The 16,864-nt window shown below is 38.6% G+C and overlaps 3 protein-coding genes across 3 annotated transcripts in view; 2 read left to right on the top strand and 1 right to left on the bottom strand.

The window, feature by feature from the left end:
• The first annotated feature begins 153 nt into the window (after positions 1 to 153).
• Positions 154 to 833, top strand: LOC117789210 (MIP18 family protein galla-2). The gene is made up of 2 exons (XM_034628297.1): positions 154 to 362; positions 422 to 833. Exons 1-2 carry the CDS (start codon positions 242 to 244, stop codon positions 769 to 771), a joined length of 471 nt encoding a protein of 156 aa, XP_034484188.1. The 5' UTR covers positions 154 to 241; the 3' UTR covers positions 772 to 833.
• LOC117789207 (mitochondrial inner membrane protein OXA1L) lies at positions 797 to 2,507 on the bottom strand. Its single transcript, XM_034628290.1, has 3 exons — positions 2,344 to 2,507; positions 1,181 to 2,231; positions 797 to 1,113 (listed from the first exon to the last, which is right to left on the bottom strand). The coding sequence occupies exons 1-3, from the start codon at positions 2,425 to 2,427 to the stop codon at positions 929 to 931; spliced, it is 1,320 nt and encodes a 439-aa protein (XP_034484181.1). The 5' UTR covers positions 2,428 to 2,507; the 3' UTR covers positions 797 to 928.
• A 1,048-nt stretch (positions 2,508 to 3,555) lies between these two features.
• LOC117786504 overlaps positions 3,556 to 16,864 on the top strand; it is a 35,145-nt gene continuing 21,836 nt past the window's right edge. The window contains exon 1 of the mRNA XM_034624801.1: positions 3,556 to 3,769. The gene's annotated coding sequence lies outside the window, so the exon portion shown is untranslated. The remainder of the gene's footprint in view (positions 3,770 to 16,864) is intronic.

Raw genomic sequence — 16,864 nt, 5'->3', positions numbered from 1 at the left:
AATTCTAATTTATTAATTGCTCAACTCAAATCTAATTGCGCAGATCAAAATTATGAATTCAAATCTGGTAACGTTCAATGCGCACCAGTGTGTGCATAAAGTGTAAAGAAAATACTATATGGCGAAATAAGTTTATTATATATAAATAATTGTGTACACACTGGTTGATTAAATCAATCTCAGTTTTAATAATTTGTAAATAGTTAAATATATCGTGAAACTAACAGTTAAAATATTTAAAATGCCGACAGAAATTGAGAATTTGAATCCTAGTGTCTACGGCAAAATCAAGGAGCGTGTGATTACAGCTAACGAGGAAGATGAATCCGTTGCAGATCCATTTGATAAGCGTGAAATTTTTGGTGCGTTTGTTGATAAATGCGACTTAATTTGGAATATTCTAAGTGTTTGCTAATTGCAGATCTGATACGAAACATCAATGATCCGGAGCATCCGTTGACTCTGGAGGAGTTGCATGTGGTGCAGGAGGAGCTTATCTCCATCAGCGACAAACAGAATAAAGTGCACATTAACTTTACGCCCACAATTCCGCATTGCTCGATGGCCACGCTGATTGGTCTCTCAATTCGAGTGAAGCTGCTGCGTTCGTTGCCACCTCGTTTCAAGGTCACCGTGGAGATAACTCCGGGCACACATGCCTCGGAATTTGCCGTGAACAAGCAACTGGCGGACAAGGAACGCGTTGCTGCAGCCCTGGAGAACAAGCATCTGGCCGAGGTCATCAATCAGTGCATCTCAGCCAGGAGCTAATATTATATACATATATTCTTGTTTCTTTGTTTATAGTAAATATTATATTTTAGCATAAGACATATGCGATAACTATCGGGGGACTTGGGACTTGACTTGGAACTAAAGACTATGGTAACGTTAACAACGACACCGTTGGGTTTCTTCACATCAACGGCTACTGCTGCTTGGAGGGAGGCTTCAGGCTACCCGTGATCCTGGCCTGACCCATGTCCGTGCGTGGCTGGGTGGGATCATATTTGTACGTCTTGACCAGTGGTCCCTTTCCTGCCTTGGCAAAGCGAATCTCATCCAAGCGTTGTCGTTCCTCGATCTCCTTTGAGATCTTCATGTTGTCCCAAGCTGTGAGTAGCAACAAAGCTGTCAATTAAACAGAACTCTGGCTTGGTTGATAGTTTTCATAACTTACACTCCTTCATGCCGCCCACAAAAGTCTTCTTCTTGGCCGGCAGTGCACTGGGTGCATGTGTCAGCATCTTGTCAATCTTAAAGTAATCCCGCACCGACGGAATGCGCAGCAATGCCACCTGGCCCAGGGAGATGAAGTTACTGCAGGCCCAGTACATCAGAATGGCGGCGGGAAAGTTCATGGTGAAGGGGAAGATGACGAGTGGCAGAGCACGGAGCACGTACTTCATGGTGCTCATGTTGGCGGCCGACAGACGCGCGCTGTCCGTGCCCAGCTCAATGGTCAGATACAATGTGGCGCTGGTGATGACGGGCAGCAGATACAGTGGATCCGCCAGCGTCAGATCTGTAAACCAAAAGAGACCTCCATCCCGCATCGATTCTACCGGCGTATTGGCCATCTGGCGTAGACCCATGAAGAAGGAGATGAAGAGCGGCGCTTGCGCCAGTGGTACAATCATGTTCTTTAGAGGATTAACGCCCTTCTCCCGCATAAACAGCATCATCTCCTGTGCATAGCGTGCGGATTCAATGGCATTGCCGGACTGTCTGGCCTCCGTCATTTTCAGCTGCAGGACCTGCATCTGCGGCATGTTGTTGTTCATCTTGGCCGAGTTGCGCTGTGCCAGGATGACCAGGGGAAAGATGATGGTGCGCACTGCCAGCGTGCCCAAGGCAATGGTGCCCCACCAAGGTATGTCCCAGGTGCAATGAACAAACTCCATGCAGTTCTGTACCATGCCCACGGGCGACCAGCCGCCCAATCCGATGGAGGCAAACGAAGGTTCGCCGGCTGCGGCAGCAACAGTTTCCATTAGGGTTTCTGTGTCCACGGCTGAGGGCGCTACTGGCGCCTCTGGTATCGCAGGCAGGTCAACAAGCTCTTTGGTGGACACTGATGCAGGGATTCCATCTGTGCTTGAGCTGGCGAATCGCAATCCAACTGGAGCGGAGAGAGAGAGCGGCAGCAGCCTTGATGAAGGCTTTAGCGTCAGCTGATTGCTCCAGCTGCTGGACATGTGCAAGTCCCGACTGCTGCCAGTTGGAAACATCTGCAAAGATTCACAGATTCATTCATTTCATTCATAACAAACCGCACTTTGCAGGTTATGTCATAGGGAGCTCCGCTGGCGCCATTTGCCGGCCCTGCCAATTGCCGCTTACCTGTGTGGCTGCCCTGGTGGTCGTTGTATTTAACGCTAACATCGCATTCGTCGCCCTCCATAGCTGCATTCGTTTCGCCAACATGTTGCACTTTGTTTTAATTTATAAATTTTATAAATTTGACGCATTCGCGTTCGTATTGTAGAAAGAGATGGCAGTTTCGTTTCCCACACAGATGATTTGGGCGAAAGCATATGTTTGATCCAGGGCTACACACTTTAGTATTTTTTTGGTCAATTTTAGCTGCAGTTTTATTGAGCGACTTGAATTTCGAAACGTTAGATTTTATTTGAATTGAAACTGCAAGCTAACTAAAATGAAAAATAGTTTTTATTGTAATGAATGTCTTGGTCTACATTGCAACATGTTTATAACTATACCATAACGTGTTTATTTATTTGCGGCATTATAAATACGGTATTAAGCCGTTAACCGCAAAATAAAAGTTTAAGCCGTAACCGGTTTAAAAATTGTGTATTACATTCAACACATTAATTTAATAACTTGAGAAAATATCACGAGACCCTTAATCATGACATATGTACCTTTATTATTGCATATTTATTTATAAATTAACTACTTATTATTATAAATCAGAATTAATCAACCCCGAGCAGACACAGATTCTCTTGCTTACGCACGTTTAAGAGAGAGTTGCTGATGGAGCCGCAATTCTTCACGATCGTAAGTGTCGCGCGGCGAAGGAGTGAGCGATTTGCTCTCTTAACTTCAGTCGCTTTTAGGTGTTCGAAGCGAGCAGTCGTGGCGCGCACGCGTAACACTTGCACACACAAAACGGAAAACAGAATTGAGAATAAGAAGAAGAGCTGATCGGTCAACGGGCGAATTCAAGTTTGAAACATTTTCAGTTACTCGCGAGCGCTCTAGCGAATCGGTTATTGCTCGGCGGTAAAGTCGGAATCAACAAAGTTTGCAATTCAAAATTGCTTTTTGTCGTTCTATTTAGTTTTATTTCGGTTTTGGGAGCTGCTGAGCTGTTGGCGCAGCTACCAAAGTTCTTTAAGCGGCTGCTGCCGTCGTCGCCTGTCGCAGTCGCAGTTGCAATTGCAGTCGCAGTTGCTGTTGCATTTTCAATAAACGCGTTTTCTTTTGGCGCGTTGCGTGGGCGCTCTGCCATGCGCCTGTCTGCCTCTCTGTGTCTGTGTGTGTGTATTAGTTAATGTGTATGTGTTGCTAATTAAAACAACAACCACAACGTCAATAACAACAACAACAACTGCAGCAGCAGCAGCAGCAACTAGAAACGAGTAACGATAACTTTGACGCAAGCCAAACAAAGTGCTATCGATAAATGCAATTAAGCTCATTCACAAATTGGAGCAGCAACAACAACAATAACAAGAGCAACAAGTGCCACAGGTGTTGGGCTGCCAGTTTATAAGCAATTTTGTGTTTGTTTTCTGTGGTAAGTTTCATTTTCAAAGTGTTGCTATCAACTCCCTGGCCCCAAAACGCAACGTTAAAAAATATAAATAAAATGAATTGTTTGCCTTCTTATTAGCGGTCAGCATCAGCAACAGTTGAAATAATATTTATTAGCCTATTGACGCTTTTCCGAAAACAACAACTGCAACAGCAACAACCACCCAACAAACTAGATCAATTACGCGGAACAATAATTCCGATAAGAAAATAAACTTCCCTCTACGTTTCTCACTTTTCACTGCTCCATCGAACTACTCGCAAGTGCAGTTCGTTAAATAAATGCTTAAGCCATAACAACCAAATCGGTTTATGGTCAAAAGCAGAATATGTAGGACATCTGAAAATGAATATTCTTATCATTATCATTATCAATATTCTTGTCTTTTTCATTATTATTGGAGACCCTTGTCTTCATATAAAATCTACCCAAGAATATTATTCAAGTTAAAAATATATTCAAACATAACTTTGGGTGCTTTTATTTGCCATGATTATTATTTTGAAATTAGTTATTATTCTTGAAATTTTTACGGGTTCTGTTGGGGTTGTGACGTGATTTGAATATTTATTTAAAATATTGTGCTAATTTTAAAGTTAAATAAATTGTTAACTATATTTGACGTGGTCCGTTTAAACTGATTTGTTTTGTGCATTTGGCACACAAATCCATCAGTTGTAATTAGTGGAGAAGCTCGACTGTATCATAATTGTTTGTTGTACTAAATAATGAGAATGTATGGGCAAATCTGGTGTAATCGGTAGGCAAACAATTAATTAACGCGACAGCCGCAAGCTGTTTGGCAAAGATAATGCGAATGGAGAGCCTCCTTCGCTTCTCAAGATCATAAATTCATTTATGGGTCGTTCTTGATACGAAATACGCCCCACAGCAGCGGCATTAGAGGCCGATGATATTATGTTTTAGATCTTTGCCGATTTAAATCAAAATCGCCAACAACAACAACAAACAGGTTGCTACCTGCCTTGCCAATTCCGCGAAGTGTTTGTGCTTAAGGTCATGATATATTCCAGAATTTCAGACAACATACCACTTCAATATTGCCCCCGGGGCAACAACTCTGAGCGTGCAACATGCTTCAAAATGGGGCGGCTTAATTCAAATTGATTTCATGCTTTATGCCAGATTTTTTTCCAATTTCTTTCAATCGATTTCAGTTTTTTTTTCTTTGGTTTTTTGGCAAACAATTTGAAGTGTCAATTTGTGTTTATAAAACTAAAAAATTATTTATCAAGCCGCTGGCCATCACAAGTGGGTAGCGTAAACAGTTAAAAAGCAAAAACACACACGTATATACATATGTATCTGTATAAATGTATCTATAAGTCTACTTATACTATATATGTATGGTACAAATACTGAACTCAAACGCGAGCACACAAATAAATGTTGATAGATATTTCTAACTTGGCTGCAAAGTCAATTTCCAAATATGGCGCACTTGTTTGTGTGTGGTTTAATGTCACACACACATACATTATTCACACACACACACACACACACACTTTAGAGAGTTGCACAAGTTTAACTCTCTGCCCGTCAATATCTAAGTTTTTGTTTAAGGAAATACAACTACTTGTTTCGCCAAATGACTGCAAAAAATAGTCACCAAAGCTTTGATAAATACTCATAGATATATATTTACACTTATATATATTTCGTATTTTTTTTCCTTTGTTGCTTGATTAAATATTGAGATTTGCATGTGTTATTTGGACGCATAAATTTATTTGCTTAATTGTTATCTAAGACTTGAGAGCCTGAAACACTCTCTAAAAGGCCTGGCCAATGAGAGTGTGTGTACATCTGCTATATGAGCTTAACTTGGCTACAAACTTCAACTTGAATTATTTTTCGATTTTTATCCATTGACTGACTAATAAGACAAGTGGCTGACTAATGCCAAACAACTTCCAGGAAAGGTATACGAAACGCTTTTGTTAAGTAACATAACAATGAGATCTACTATGTGAAAATGGAAAAGCTTAATACTTGTTTATATAATCAGTCTATGTGAAAATCATGCAAAATGGGAGCAATTTTATACTATTAAAAACAAATTAATTTTCAATAAAATTGAGAATAATATTCCATTTAAATTATTGACGTTTTCTAAATTCTTAAAGTGTGCGTTATTTGTAAGTATAACTTTTCTTGGAACGCTCGCACATTCATGTCAAGATGGAAAAGCCCAAGGGCCAGTCTATTAGTAATAGTTAAGAAAGTTAAGGAATGTCATTGCAGTAAAAATAGCTGTTAAGTAAATGATGAGTATTTTTTTTTCTAAAAATTAATCCATTTAGTCTAACTTATTACTGCATTAAACGTTTGCATTTTAAGCATTTAATTACTTTTCCAATTGTAATTGTGGCTACTAAATAACTTTCCAACTCTTAAAATGCATAATTTGTTTTCGTCTCAGTCGCAATTGTATTTAATTAGTATTAATTCTGCCCACACAAAAAAAAATATGGAAGCTGATCAATGAATCAACTACTTAATGAATCACAAATCACAATTTGTCAATTGTGGCAGTTTTCACTGTACCTGAGCAGTTGAGCTACAACTAAAAATGTTGCACTTGCTAATGGGAAATAAACGTGTGCCCTTTGCAGTTGGCGCGTTTTTCTTTGTTTTGCGTCAACAAACCAAATCGAGTATACGAGTTAAAAGAGAAAAGCAAGCAAAGAAAGGAACAGAGATAAAAAATAAGTAAAATAAGTATATTATAGCTGCGTCGCGTAATACGCTGTCCAACCTACAACATTGACGATGGCGACGTTCTTTGCATTGGCGGCAGCTGCTGCCGCTTAGAAACTAACCACACAGCAAACAACAGCAGCAACAACAACAGCAGCAGCAACAACAACAACAGCCAACACGAATGCAGTCTCAGTTTGAGTCTCAACTAAAAGGCACAGCAGCCTCAAGTCACTTATTTAATATGCAAATGAGCGCATAAAAGCAATTCATTGCAGGGGCAGGGCCACGATGATGAAGAAGTCAGAGGGGGTGTAAGGGAGTGATATTTGTTAAACAATAAATAAAAATGGCAAAATGCAAAAAGTATATATGTATATATAAAAAGTATAGATATAATTGTTATTCAGCTGCTGATGATGAGGAGGATGCGCTCGCTGTTGCCAACACAAATGTTAGCTGATTTTCTATTGTTGTTGTTGTAGTATTTGTAGTTATTGCCAACGGCCCACGCAAGAATTATATTTGATGTGTGGCAGGCAAAGCAGTAATAATTATGCGAGCGCAAACGCGGCGTATGAGTAATTTGCGTGTATGCAATTAGAAGCAAGCGCCGACTGCGACTGCGACAGCGACAACAACGCTCATTGAATTGTGTGCAAATTGCAAGAACTAATCGCAAATAAAACAAAAGCCACAAAACAAACCACAAAAAGTAATAACAAATGCGGCCAGCAAAGAGTACAAAAAACCAGAAAAAAAAACATTTAAGAAGAAAACAAAAATAACAACAACAAATCCAAGCAACTTGACAAATGCTGTGGGTGTTGTAGTTCTAGTTGTTGTTGTTGTGTTGCCCACGCTTAAAATTAATAATAAAGTACGCAGCAGCAGCAGCAACATCAACAACAATAACAATAACAAGAACAACGAAAAGAGTTGGCACTGAAACGTTGTAAGAATTTTCGTTGTCATTCTGTGTGTGTGCTTACAGTTGTTGTTGTTGTCGTATGTGCGCAGCACACCAAATAAAAACCTTAAATATTTAATAAGTGTTTGTATTTTTCAAGCAGTAGCTGCAGCAAGGGGAGGCAAAAGGGAGATGAAGCCAACACGAGGGAGTTCTGTTTAATGTGCCCATCAAATTGCCATAAATCAGTTCATTTAAATGTGTTTCGTGCGCTTGAGCAGAGTTGAAAGTTGCCTGTGAAAGGTGTAGAAACCGTAAATAACAATTGAGCATCATTTAGTTGCAACACTTGCCACACAACAGAGCGAGAGCGAGTGAGAGGAATAACACGAGGAAATGCACATAATTCGTGAGGCCATTAACTAAGTTAGTTTAGCAACATGACTAACGCTCTCAATATGCTAATGTAAATCATAATAGAACGTAGCTTCTTTGCCATATTTGGCGAAGAGATTCAACTGATTGTAATCATGCTGAAGACAACGCGTCGTATGCGTAATTCAAATGTTCAAGCCGCCTACACACAAAGCAAAAACATAAATTACTTGGACAAAGGCGGGCTAGGAAATAACCAAATAAAAATAAAACCAAGAGCAAGACGTCAGCAGCTTAAAGTCGTAGCAGTAGTTGTTGTTGTTGTCATGTCCATTTAAGCCTTGCCAATTTTGGCAACTTGTCGACCACTTGGCGCTTCAAATGCTGCCGCTGCCACTGACAACGATGATGATTTTACGCCTTTCAGAAACGCTTTGAGAAGAGCAGTTGAATCGAAAGATCGCGAGACCGCCCATACAATTTGTTTCCCATATTAATTTATCATTTATAATCGATTAATGTTATATAAATTAAATTGCGCGCCCAAAACAAATTCAACTTAATAATAGGAAGCGCATTTTCACGCTTTTTTTCGCCAACGGGTAATTATTGACTTAGTCTTTGGCTCAAAGCCGACATGTGGCTTAGCTTATGGCTCAGAGCAATAGTTAGTTATAAGGCTGTGACCCACCTACCTGGCCATGTTCCAGTCGACCTACCTGCCCAGTTTTTTTCCAATAACTAAATACACATTTATTTATTTACTTATGTTTTTTTTTGCACTTCCGCCATGCGGTTCAGTCTTTTATTGTTGTTGCCTTTTGTTTTTATATTTCTTAACTGATTTTTCGGATTGTTAACTTTCTAGGTGCCCATTAGGCAGGCGGCTTTGGCAATTTCTAGGGCAGCTCTAGCCATATTTGGCCATGGTTGATTGCCTTGGCCCGCCTTGTCAACAGGTGAAATTTTTTTATGCGCCCGCCTCATTTGTTTACCATTCGCCATTTGCCATTTTTGCATAATTTTTCCATATTCCACACGCAGATTTGCATTCTTCGCCAGCAAAAATGTCAGACAAACATACAACTCGTAGAGACTCTCGTACAAGAAAGATAAATAATATCTCAATATTATGTCAAATCAGCGACGAAGGTTGCAAGCAAACAAACAGCAACAAATAAATAAATTATTATTTAATGTTATTACTGTGCCACATAGACAAACAAATCAAAAAACGTATTTTTCCAGAATCTTTTTTTTTTTATTTGCCTGTGAGAAGTCTTATAAAACGTGTCAATTTATTCGCCAATCAGTCGAAGTTACTGCTTAAAAAGTTACTCCAAGAAACAAACTGATTGAGCTGATCAAAAGATAGCAACATTAACCATTTCAGAAATTCGATATCTCTTCTTTGACTACTAAATGATTTTTAGGAAAAGATACATAACTCTACATATATATTAAAATCAGTATCGAAAAGCTTTCAATATTAATTGATCATCGATCATTGACTCAGGTATTTATTTTAGACTAGCCTTGATCATTTCTGCAGAATTGTGTTTTTTTCTAGTGAAATTATCTGTGGAACGACTAGTAATTTGTAAAAATTTTCTCATAGGGAAGTCTTTAATATAGTTAATATTGTATTTTAGTTATTTAATATGTTCGTCTTGACAAGATCATTTTATTATTACATTAAAATCATTACAATTTTTATTATATTATTAGGTATATTATAGTTGGGACATCAGAAATTTTAAATGTGACCTCCCCTGCTAAGTATATTTAAATAATAAGCACGTAAAAGTTAGTTAGCACATGAAACTACATAATAAAATAAATAAATATCTTCATATGTAAATAATTTAGATTTGTCGAGATCGTTGTCACAGAATCTTTTTCTGAGTTCTTTTATTGATAACTACTGAGTATTTCAGAATATTAAGTATTTTATTAGAGCGTAGAGCGGCGATCAATTTGTAAGATCAGCGTCTTTTCTTCAAAGTTCTAGATTTAATGCTCCCTCTGCTGAGTTAATTTAAGCAAAACACGTAAAAGTTAACCCTTTTAATAGCATAATTAAGTTAAATTATCAGGGGAATGATCAATTGACAAAATGAGATCTTAAGAGAAGATCATTTCATAATAAATTTGATTCAGAGCTTTTCAAATAAATGACTACTGAATCAATTTAAACAATTCACGTAGAAGTTGTCTCATTAAATTACATAATCATGCCCTGTCCTATGTTATCTGCACAGAATGATCATGAGGCACCCAAAACTCTCTGCCAAGCTACGTGTATGCATAGCTAATTCTCCAGATATTTTTATTAGGCACTTGCAGAGTTTTTTTTATCGTGCATAGCACACAAAAATTTATCTAAAAGAGGGAAAGAGATGGAGAAGGAGTTGCGAAATATGTCTGAGATTTTAGTTCAAGGTCGCGATCAGTTTAAAAATTTCTTGGAAGATCAGCAGCTTCAGTTTTTGGCATGAATGCTTTTTGGATTCGTCGCCTGCATTTGCCGCATTTATTATTAAAATTTTGTTGGATTTACGAGCAGCTGTTGTCCCGAAACGGAAATTCTCAACTAATCACAGCCGGCATTAGATCGAGCAACTTGTTTATTCGATTCCCTGTCTCATTCTCTCTTTGTGAGTGTTTCAAGTGCTTTGCGGCGGCGCCTTTGGGCCTGCACTGCGTTTTTGTTGTTGTTGTTGTTGTTGTCTGATTTGCGGTTGCGGTTTTTGGATTTGTCTGTCTCCTCGTCTTGTTGCCTGCCTCGAGAATTCTATTAAAGCCGAAAAAAGAGAAAAATATGTATTCGTCTATTGATTTGCATCTATATTGGCAAGCACTTAAGCTTGGCTTTTGCCGAGGAACTTGTTTCACCTACATTGATTTTCGTTTCCGCAGCTGCGTGTGCGGCGACTTCAACTGCCATTTGTATCTGTAGCCATACCATTTGTATCTGTATCTGTATCTGTTTGCCATGTATCTGCAGTGCGCCAAATGGCGTGTCCACGCACTCAAACTCAAGAATTGTAACAATCAACTGGTAATCAGACCATAGGGTCCAAGGTTCAACTCCCTCCCCATTTGAACTTTGGTCAACAGCTAGGGCTAAAAAGCTTTTTAACGTTCTGACGGATTAACTTGGCCTGGCTGAAGCTTCCATCAAAATAAAAAAAAAAATACAAAAAAGAACTTGCGCCTCATTAGCGATATCATCGATCACTCGGCAAGGGTCGCTCCCTCCATTCCCCCTCCCCTTTTGCCACTTGCCACCCAACCACCCATCACAAGTTTCTTGGCCGAAAGAGGTAGGGGGAGCGTGGAACGAGGACAGTTCCAATGTCGCTGGCCGTTGCAACGGTACTTAAATAATTTATGCGTTTGCCTCACGCGAATTACAATAATTCAAAGTGCTGTTTAAATAATTCACAACAACAACAATTGTTGGCTTAAAAAGTGCGTAAAACTTAAGCCATTGTTGCTGTTGTCATTTTTGTTGTTGTTGCTTCGCCATAAATCGTCAAGTGAGAAACAAAGCATAAATTGGCAAAGCCAATGCCGTTTTGAGAGGTGATCGTGCGTGTCTGGGATAAGTCTTGCTCACAACAACCACAACAAATACAACAACAACAGCGACAACCCATAAATTCATTTGTTTTCATTAAGCAAAATCAATTGGACAAAGGGTATGGTGGGGGTGTTGTGAAAGAGGGAAAATAGGGTTTTAAACTGAAATTCAGAACTGAATAGCCTTCATATTTTACTTGAAGTTTGTTACTTTAACAATGCTCAAGCTCCATTTAATTGATTGTTAACAAGGTGTGAATTATTCATTAGATTTTATAATGTAACAATTTGAAGAGAATACATTTTATCGTAAGGGTTCCAATTCGGAAACATATCGTAAAAAAATAAAATTTACATACTCAAGTGTTAGTTCTTATAAGTGTTAGATAAGTGATAGATACTTCCTAATTTCCGCTTACAATTTTATTGTTTTGGTGCTATATTTGAAGTTAATATATAGATAATTTTAAAATTTCCTAATATTATTTTTAGAACTCGATGTATCTAATAATAATTAAAGTTTTACAAGTACTTAAAGAAAATTCATCAATAACTGCATTCTAGTGCATTACCTAGTAATAAGATAAATAAATTGCAATGAATAGTTTTTCAGTAATATCATCTTAAAACTCTTTATTTTGAAAGGTTTATCATTTTAAATTCTCTTTATGAAATTGTATTATGTATTTTTTCAGCTTAAGGTTATTTTCAAATTTAAGATAGATATCACAAATATTATATCACTCTCCAATTATTGCAAACTGATTGATAAAGTAATCGCTTGCGGGGATGACTTTGTAGGCAAACTCCAAAGTGCTTGAGTATGACGATGGCTTGGGCATTTATGGGTCAGGCTATCCAAAAATAGGCAGTAGAGCGTTAAGCGACAGCTGCAGCTGACGTTGATTGAGCTGAAGTCCAGTGTGTTGAGTGTATGTACATCGATGTTGTCTATGCGCAACACGTACGCGGATATCCGTGCTCAATCCGAATCCCAAATCCCCCCAATTGTAATTAAACACGCTAAGCGGGCGTGCAATACGAGAGAGACGGAGAGAGAGTGAGAGAGAGAGAGAGAGAGAGATGAGGAGTGGGAGTCGTCACTAGCCGTAGGGTAAGTCAGTTAACGGCGCCTATCAACAGACCCATCTATCGCCTCGTATGTGCTTCATCAAATTGAAATTATGCACAGCTGATCGACAGTCAGACAGTTCGACAGCTAGACAGTTTGGGTTAGAGATTGCTCTCGCTTATGTAATGGGTCTGGGAATGGGAATGGAAATAGGATTGCAGTCAGCCAGCGCTGACAATTGTAGACAGCTAATAACTTTGACGAACAGTGAGCAAAACCCATCGCAAACTTAAACTCCAACTACAGCTTGAATCCCCAATCCTCAATCCAACAGATCGCAGATCGCAGAGACATGCAAACACTTCCTCGAGCAACGAAGTCGTCTTGTTTGAGAGTTTGCCATGTAACAGCTACGAAAATAATTTACACAAATAAATCAAAGTCATAAAATGCATAAAGCTGAAGCTGGAGCAAAGCAACGATCATCGATCGTCGACAGTTGATTGCGCGTTGAAGATCAGCCAAAGTTGTTTGCAATTTGTACTATCTTTTTTCAGTTGTTGTTCGCTCATTTTTGCTATTTGCTATCGCATAAAAGAATTTAATGAAATTTAATGAAAAGTTACACGATCACAGACACGATCCGATCGTTTGTCTACACTTTGTTGCAATCACCCCCGTTTGCGGTTAGCTGTTGCAATATGAATATGAATTTGTCTCTAGGACATTTTCGCAATTAATTGAATTATCGTCGTGAATGGCAAAAGCCAGCCATCGATTTGCCGGACGATGTGCAATCAAATGTTGAGTAGCCACCGAAACGACGATCGTATTTTGTTGTTTTTTTTTTTGAAGCTTTAAATGATCATTCGATCGATCGATTGGCAGGTCGACTGGCCGATTGGTCTTAGCTTGGGCCTGGCCTTTTGGCTTGACTTATGCGCGGCACGTTTTATGGCCTTTTTGGCTGCAAGAATACTGCTGTTGCATTAGCATTGCAACAATCAAAATAGGGTGTGGCATCCACACACACACCGATTCACTTGCCACAGTGTTGCAGCTCGTGTTAAGGTTAAAGCAAAAACCCGTCAAAGCTATTAAATTCAGCCACGCTCCATTAGATGCGGCAGACAGCGCTGCCAGCGTCGCAGTCGTCGTCGACGTAAGCTTCATTTACGCCTAATTAAACAAATTATTGCATGTTTATGCTGCAAGTGCAAGCAGCAACAGCAACAACAATTGGCAAATTGAATACATTGCGCATACGCCATGTGGCCCAGGAAATCTCACAATGAAATCTTAATTGTAAGACAATCGTCATATATTCTCGTACTCAACACACATTGTTTATAAATAGCGCAAAACGCAAACGCAAACCCAACCAACTGCCAAGACAATGCAAACAACAATACAAACAGCTAACAAAATATTAAGTTACAAACTTGGCTTACAAGTTCACGAGCCAACAACAACAACAACAAAGACATGAATGGCAACATTTTCTTTTTGCACGCCGAAATTAAGATGCTCTGGAAAATGTAATAAAACTTAGACATATTGCGACTTTTCAAACACAATGTATAAATACAAATTTATTTGCTTTTTTCGCAATAATATTTTTATAATTAAACATTATTAAACGTTATCGCTTTTGATGCAAAGGTTTTAAATGCATTAAGGCTGACTCAAATAAAATATTTCATTTATTTATTTCGCAATCAAACAATGTATTTAAGATATGAATTAACAATTATTATTATTATTATTACTTACCACTACACAAAGTACTTTAATTGATGAATAGCGGCTATTTTTAGACAATGTTTTTATTTATTTACATCCTACACGTCTTGGTGAATTGAGAAATCTTATGATTCAGTCTACAAGTCATTAGAAAGTTAAATAGTGCTGTTCAACACTTTTTTATATTTATTTTGTATTATTCAACTCGCAATTCTAAAAATTTAACAAATATTTGTTAAGTATTTTAAATTTTTTTAAATTAAAGACTTAAGAAAGGCTGCAATTCTAAAATTAAATCAGTTAATCAGTTGCCTGACAACTTTTTTGCAAGTGAAATAATTTGTATAATATTAAAAATATTTATAATTTCATTAAGTTCAACTGTTGAATTCCCCTTGAATTAAAATAGTTGTACAAGTATGCTTACTTCTTTGTCATAAATATAAGTATATAGATATCAATGTATTTGGCAAGTTGCATGATCAACTTGTGATGCCCTCGACGAAGCCAAAGTTACTTTGTTGTTACTTTGGCTGAGAGACAACAAAGCAAAGCGAACGGCGCTGTGGGCGATTCGGCTGCCTGGAGATCGCTGATCTGTTGCCGCTGTCCTCGTCTTTGTCTCCCCACTGTCTGTGTGTGTGTGCCCCAAAAAAGGCCAACAACAATGCAGGCATTGGCCAACTAATTCGCTTGTCACGTGGTGTGGCCTGTGCCACACTCTGAAATGGGAGCAATCTGCGCAGCTAATTTTCAATGTGCAATGTACATGTAGTTCAAGTTCGAGTTGGCACTGTGTAAGCATTGCGTAAGCAACATCTCTGTTTAGTCAGTTAGCCAGGCCAAAAGGTAAAAGTAACACTCACTTCACTTGGTTCACTCACTCATCGACTCACAATTGGCCTTTAATCTCTGACTCTCAGTCGAGTGCCTGCCAATTTGCACGCTTGTCATTTGATATCTAATTTTATTTTGCATACACTTTTAAATTATGCATTTGTTTGTGCTTTGTTTAAATAACAAACAACAAGTGCAAGTTGCGACAGAAAGATCTCTGCAAAATGTTGAACTTACATAAATGGCAGCTTGTTGAGCGGATTGTATTTCAATGCCACAATAATAACAAATTCGACACTGGGCGTAACACGGGGCAAGAACTAAAGAAAGTATTTACTTGTATCTGAACCTAAATCGAGCATGATTCACCTGCCACGTAGGTGCCTCAATGACACGGCGATAAACTCGTCCAATCTCGCAGCTAAATATAGTCAACCACAAGATCTTAGACATAGATAATCTCTATATGAATGTAGGAGATTATGATGTATGGCACATGCGGAAGTACATGTTTGGATGCGCCACAGCCCCGAACGCAGAACACAAGATACAAAAGTATCTGAAGGACAAATAGCTGAGCGTGAGTACCACGCAAACAGAACTGTGGCAAGAATCGCACCCACCAAGCGGCAGCAGCAACAGCACCCAAAAATAAAACAAAATATAATAGACAAATCAAAACTTGGCTGACTAATCAGAATTTGAGATTCAGCTAGAGACTTGATCTCTTTGCATGAATGAAGTGAGGAAAACAATTTGCTGGCTCTTGATGAGGACAGAGCCCACACACCGTAGCTGAAAACACGACAATGCGGCAGCAGCAACAACAACAGCAACAGCAACAACGACAGCAACGGCAACTGAAAACCACAAGTCAATGTCAGCGCAGTGGCGGCATCTATGGGCCAGCAGCTGTAGCTTTAACTGTAGCTGAAGTTGGACAGCAAATAAAATAATAATAAACATATATATATATTATCTATTGTAGACTGCCATCTCTTTCTGGGGAGCTGAACTTTTGTGTTTTGACAATTCAAAGTTAAGGTCAACAAGGGATTTGAAATGCTGCAGTGCGTGGGTTGTGCGTTGGCCAGTGCATTGAACCTATTTTGTATTTTGGCCTAAAACGAATCGCTGTTGAACTGAACTGGACTCAAATGATCTGAACCGCAAGCATAATTAGCGTTCATTGTGCGCAATTGGCCCTGAAAGTCAAATATTGGTATTTGATTTTGGTATGCCAAAAGATTTTGGCACTCGATATGTCATTAGCCATTTTGGCCAGGTGTATGTTCAATATATGAGTGTATGTGTGTGCATGTGTAATTTGTTAGCTTGTTAACTGTCATAAGACTTGAACATATTTATGCACTTTACAAGAATCGCGAACAAGTCTCCAGCTGCGCAATCTTAAAATCACGATATAAACTTCTATATCTATCTACATATTGCTAAAGTCTAGACCTTTAAGCTGAAATCCGTTACGTGGCTTAATAAAACTTTCGCTTTTCCGTTATGTAAACGAGCATGAAAATTGTTCATTAGCGCCTCATCTTTTATAGGCTTACAGCAACGAACCTGTTCCACTTTTCGTTTCACACTTTGCCGCCAATTGCGCAAAACTCCAAAGTTCCAAAAAAAATTCAAAATCCCCCCTTTAAAACAATAGAGATAGAAAAGAAAAACAATACCGAAAGCTGAAGTTGCTTTTCACACTTTACATGGGTTTTTCAATGGGTCCAAAATGTGACCATTCATAAATTCTCATCAAGAGTGGGATTCCCCACCCCTAAGTCTGTCTCTCATTCTCCTAAATATAACCCGCGTTGACTGT

Source organism: Drosophila innubila (genome assembly GCF_004354385.1).
Source record: "Drosophila innubila isolate TH190305 chromosome 3L unlocalized genomic scaffold, UK_Dinn_1.0 0_D_3L, whole genome shotgun sequence".
NCBI lineage: Eukaryota > Metazoa > Arthropoda > Insecta > Diptera > Drosophilidae > Drosophila > Drosophila innubila.
This window is presented reverse-complemented; position numbering and strand designations above follow the sequence as displayed.

Bases quoted from the DNA above. Each gene is read 5' to 3' on its own strand.
- LOC117789210 (XM_034628297.1), top strand. From the start codon at position 242: ATGCCGACAGAAATTGAGAATTTGAATCCTAGTGTCTACGGCAAAATC. The intron at 363-421 runs GTGCGTTTGTTG...TGCTAATTGCAG, and splicing joins TGATAAGCGTGAAATTTTTG to ATCTGATACGAAACATCAAT.
- LOC117789207 (XM_034628290.1), bottom strand. From the start codon at position 2,427: ATGTTGGCGAAACGAATGCAGCTATGGAGGGCGACGAATGCGATGTTA. The intron at 2,232-2,343 runs GTAAGCGGCAAT...GAATCTTTGCAG, and splicing joins CCACCAGGGCAGCCACACAG to ATGTTTCCAACTGGCAGCAG. The intron at 1,114-1,180 runs GTAAGTTATGAA...TGCTACTCACAG, and splicing joins TGTGGGCGGCATGAAGGAGT to CTTGGGACAACATGAAGATC.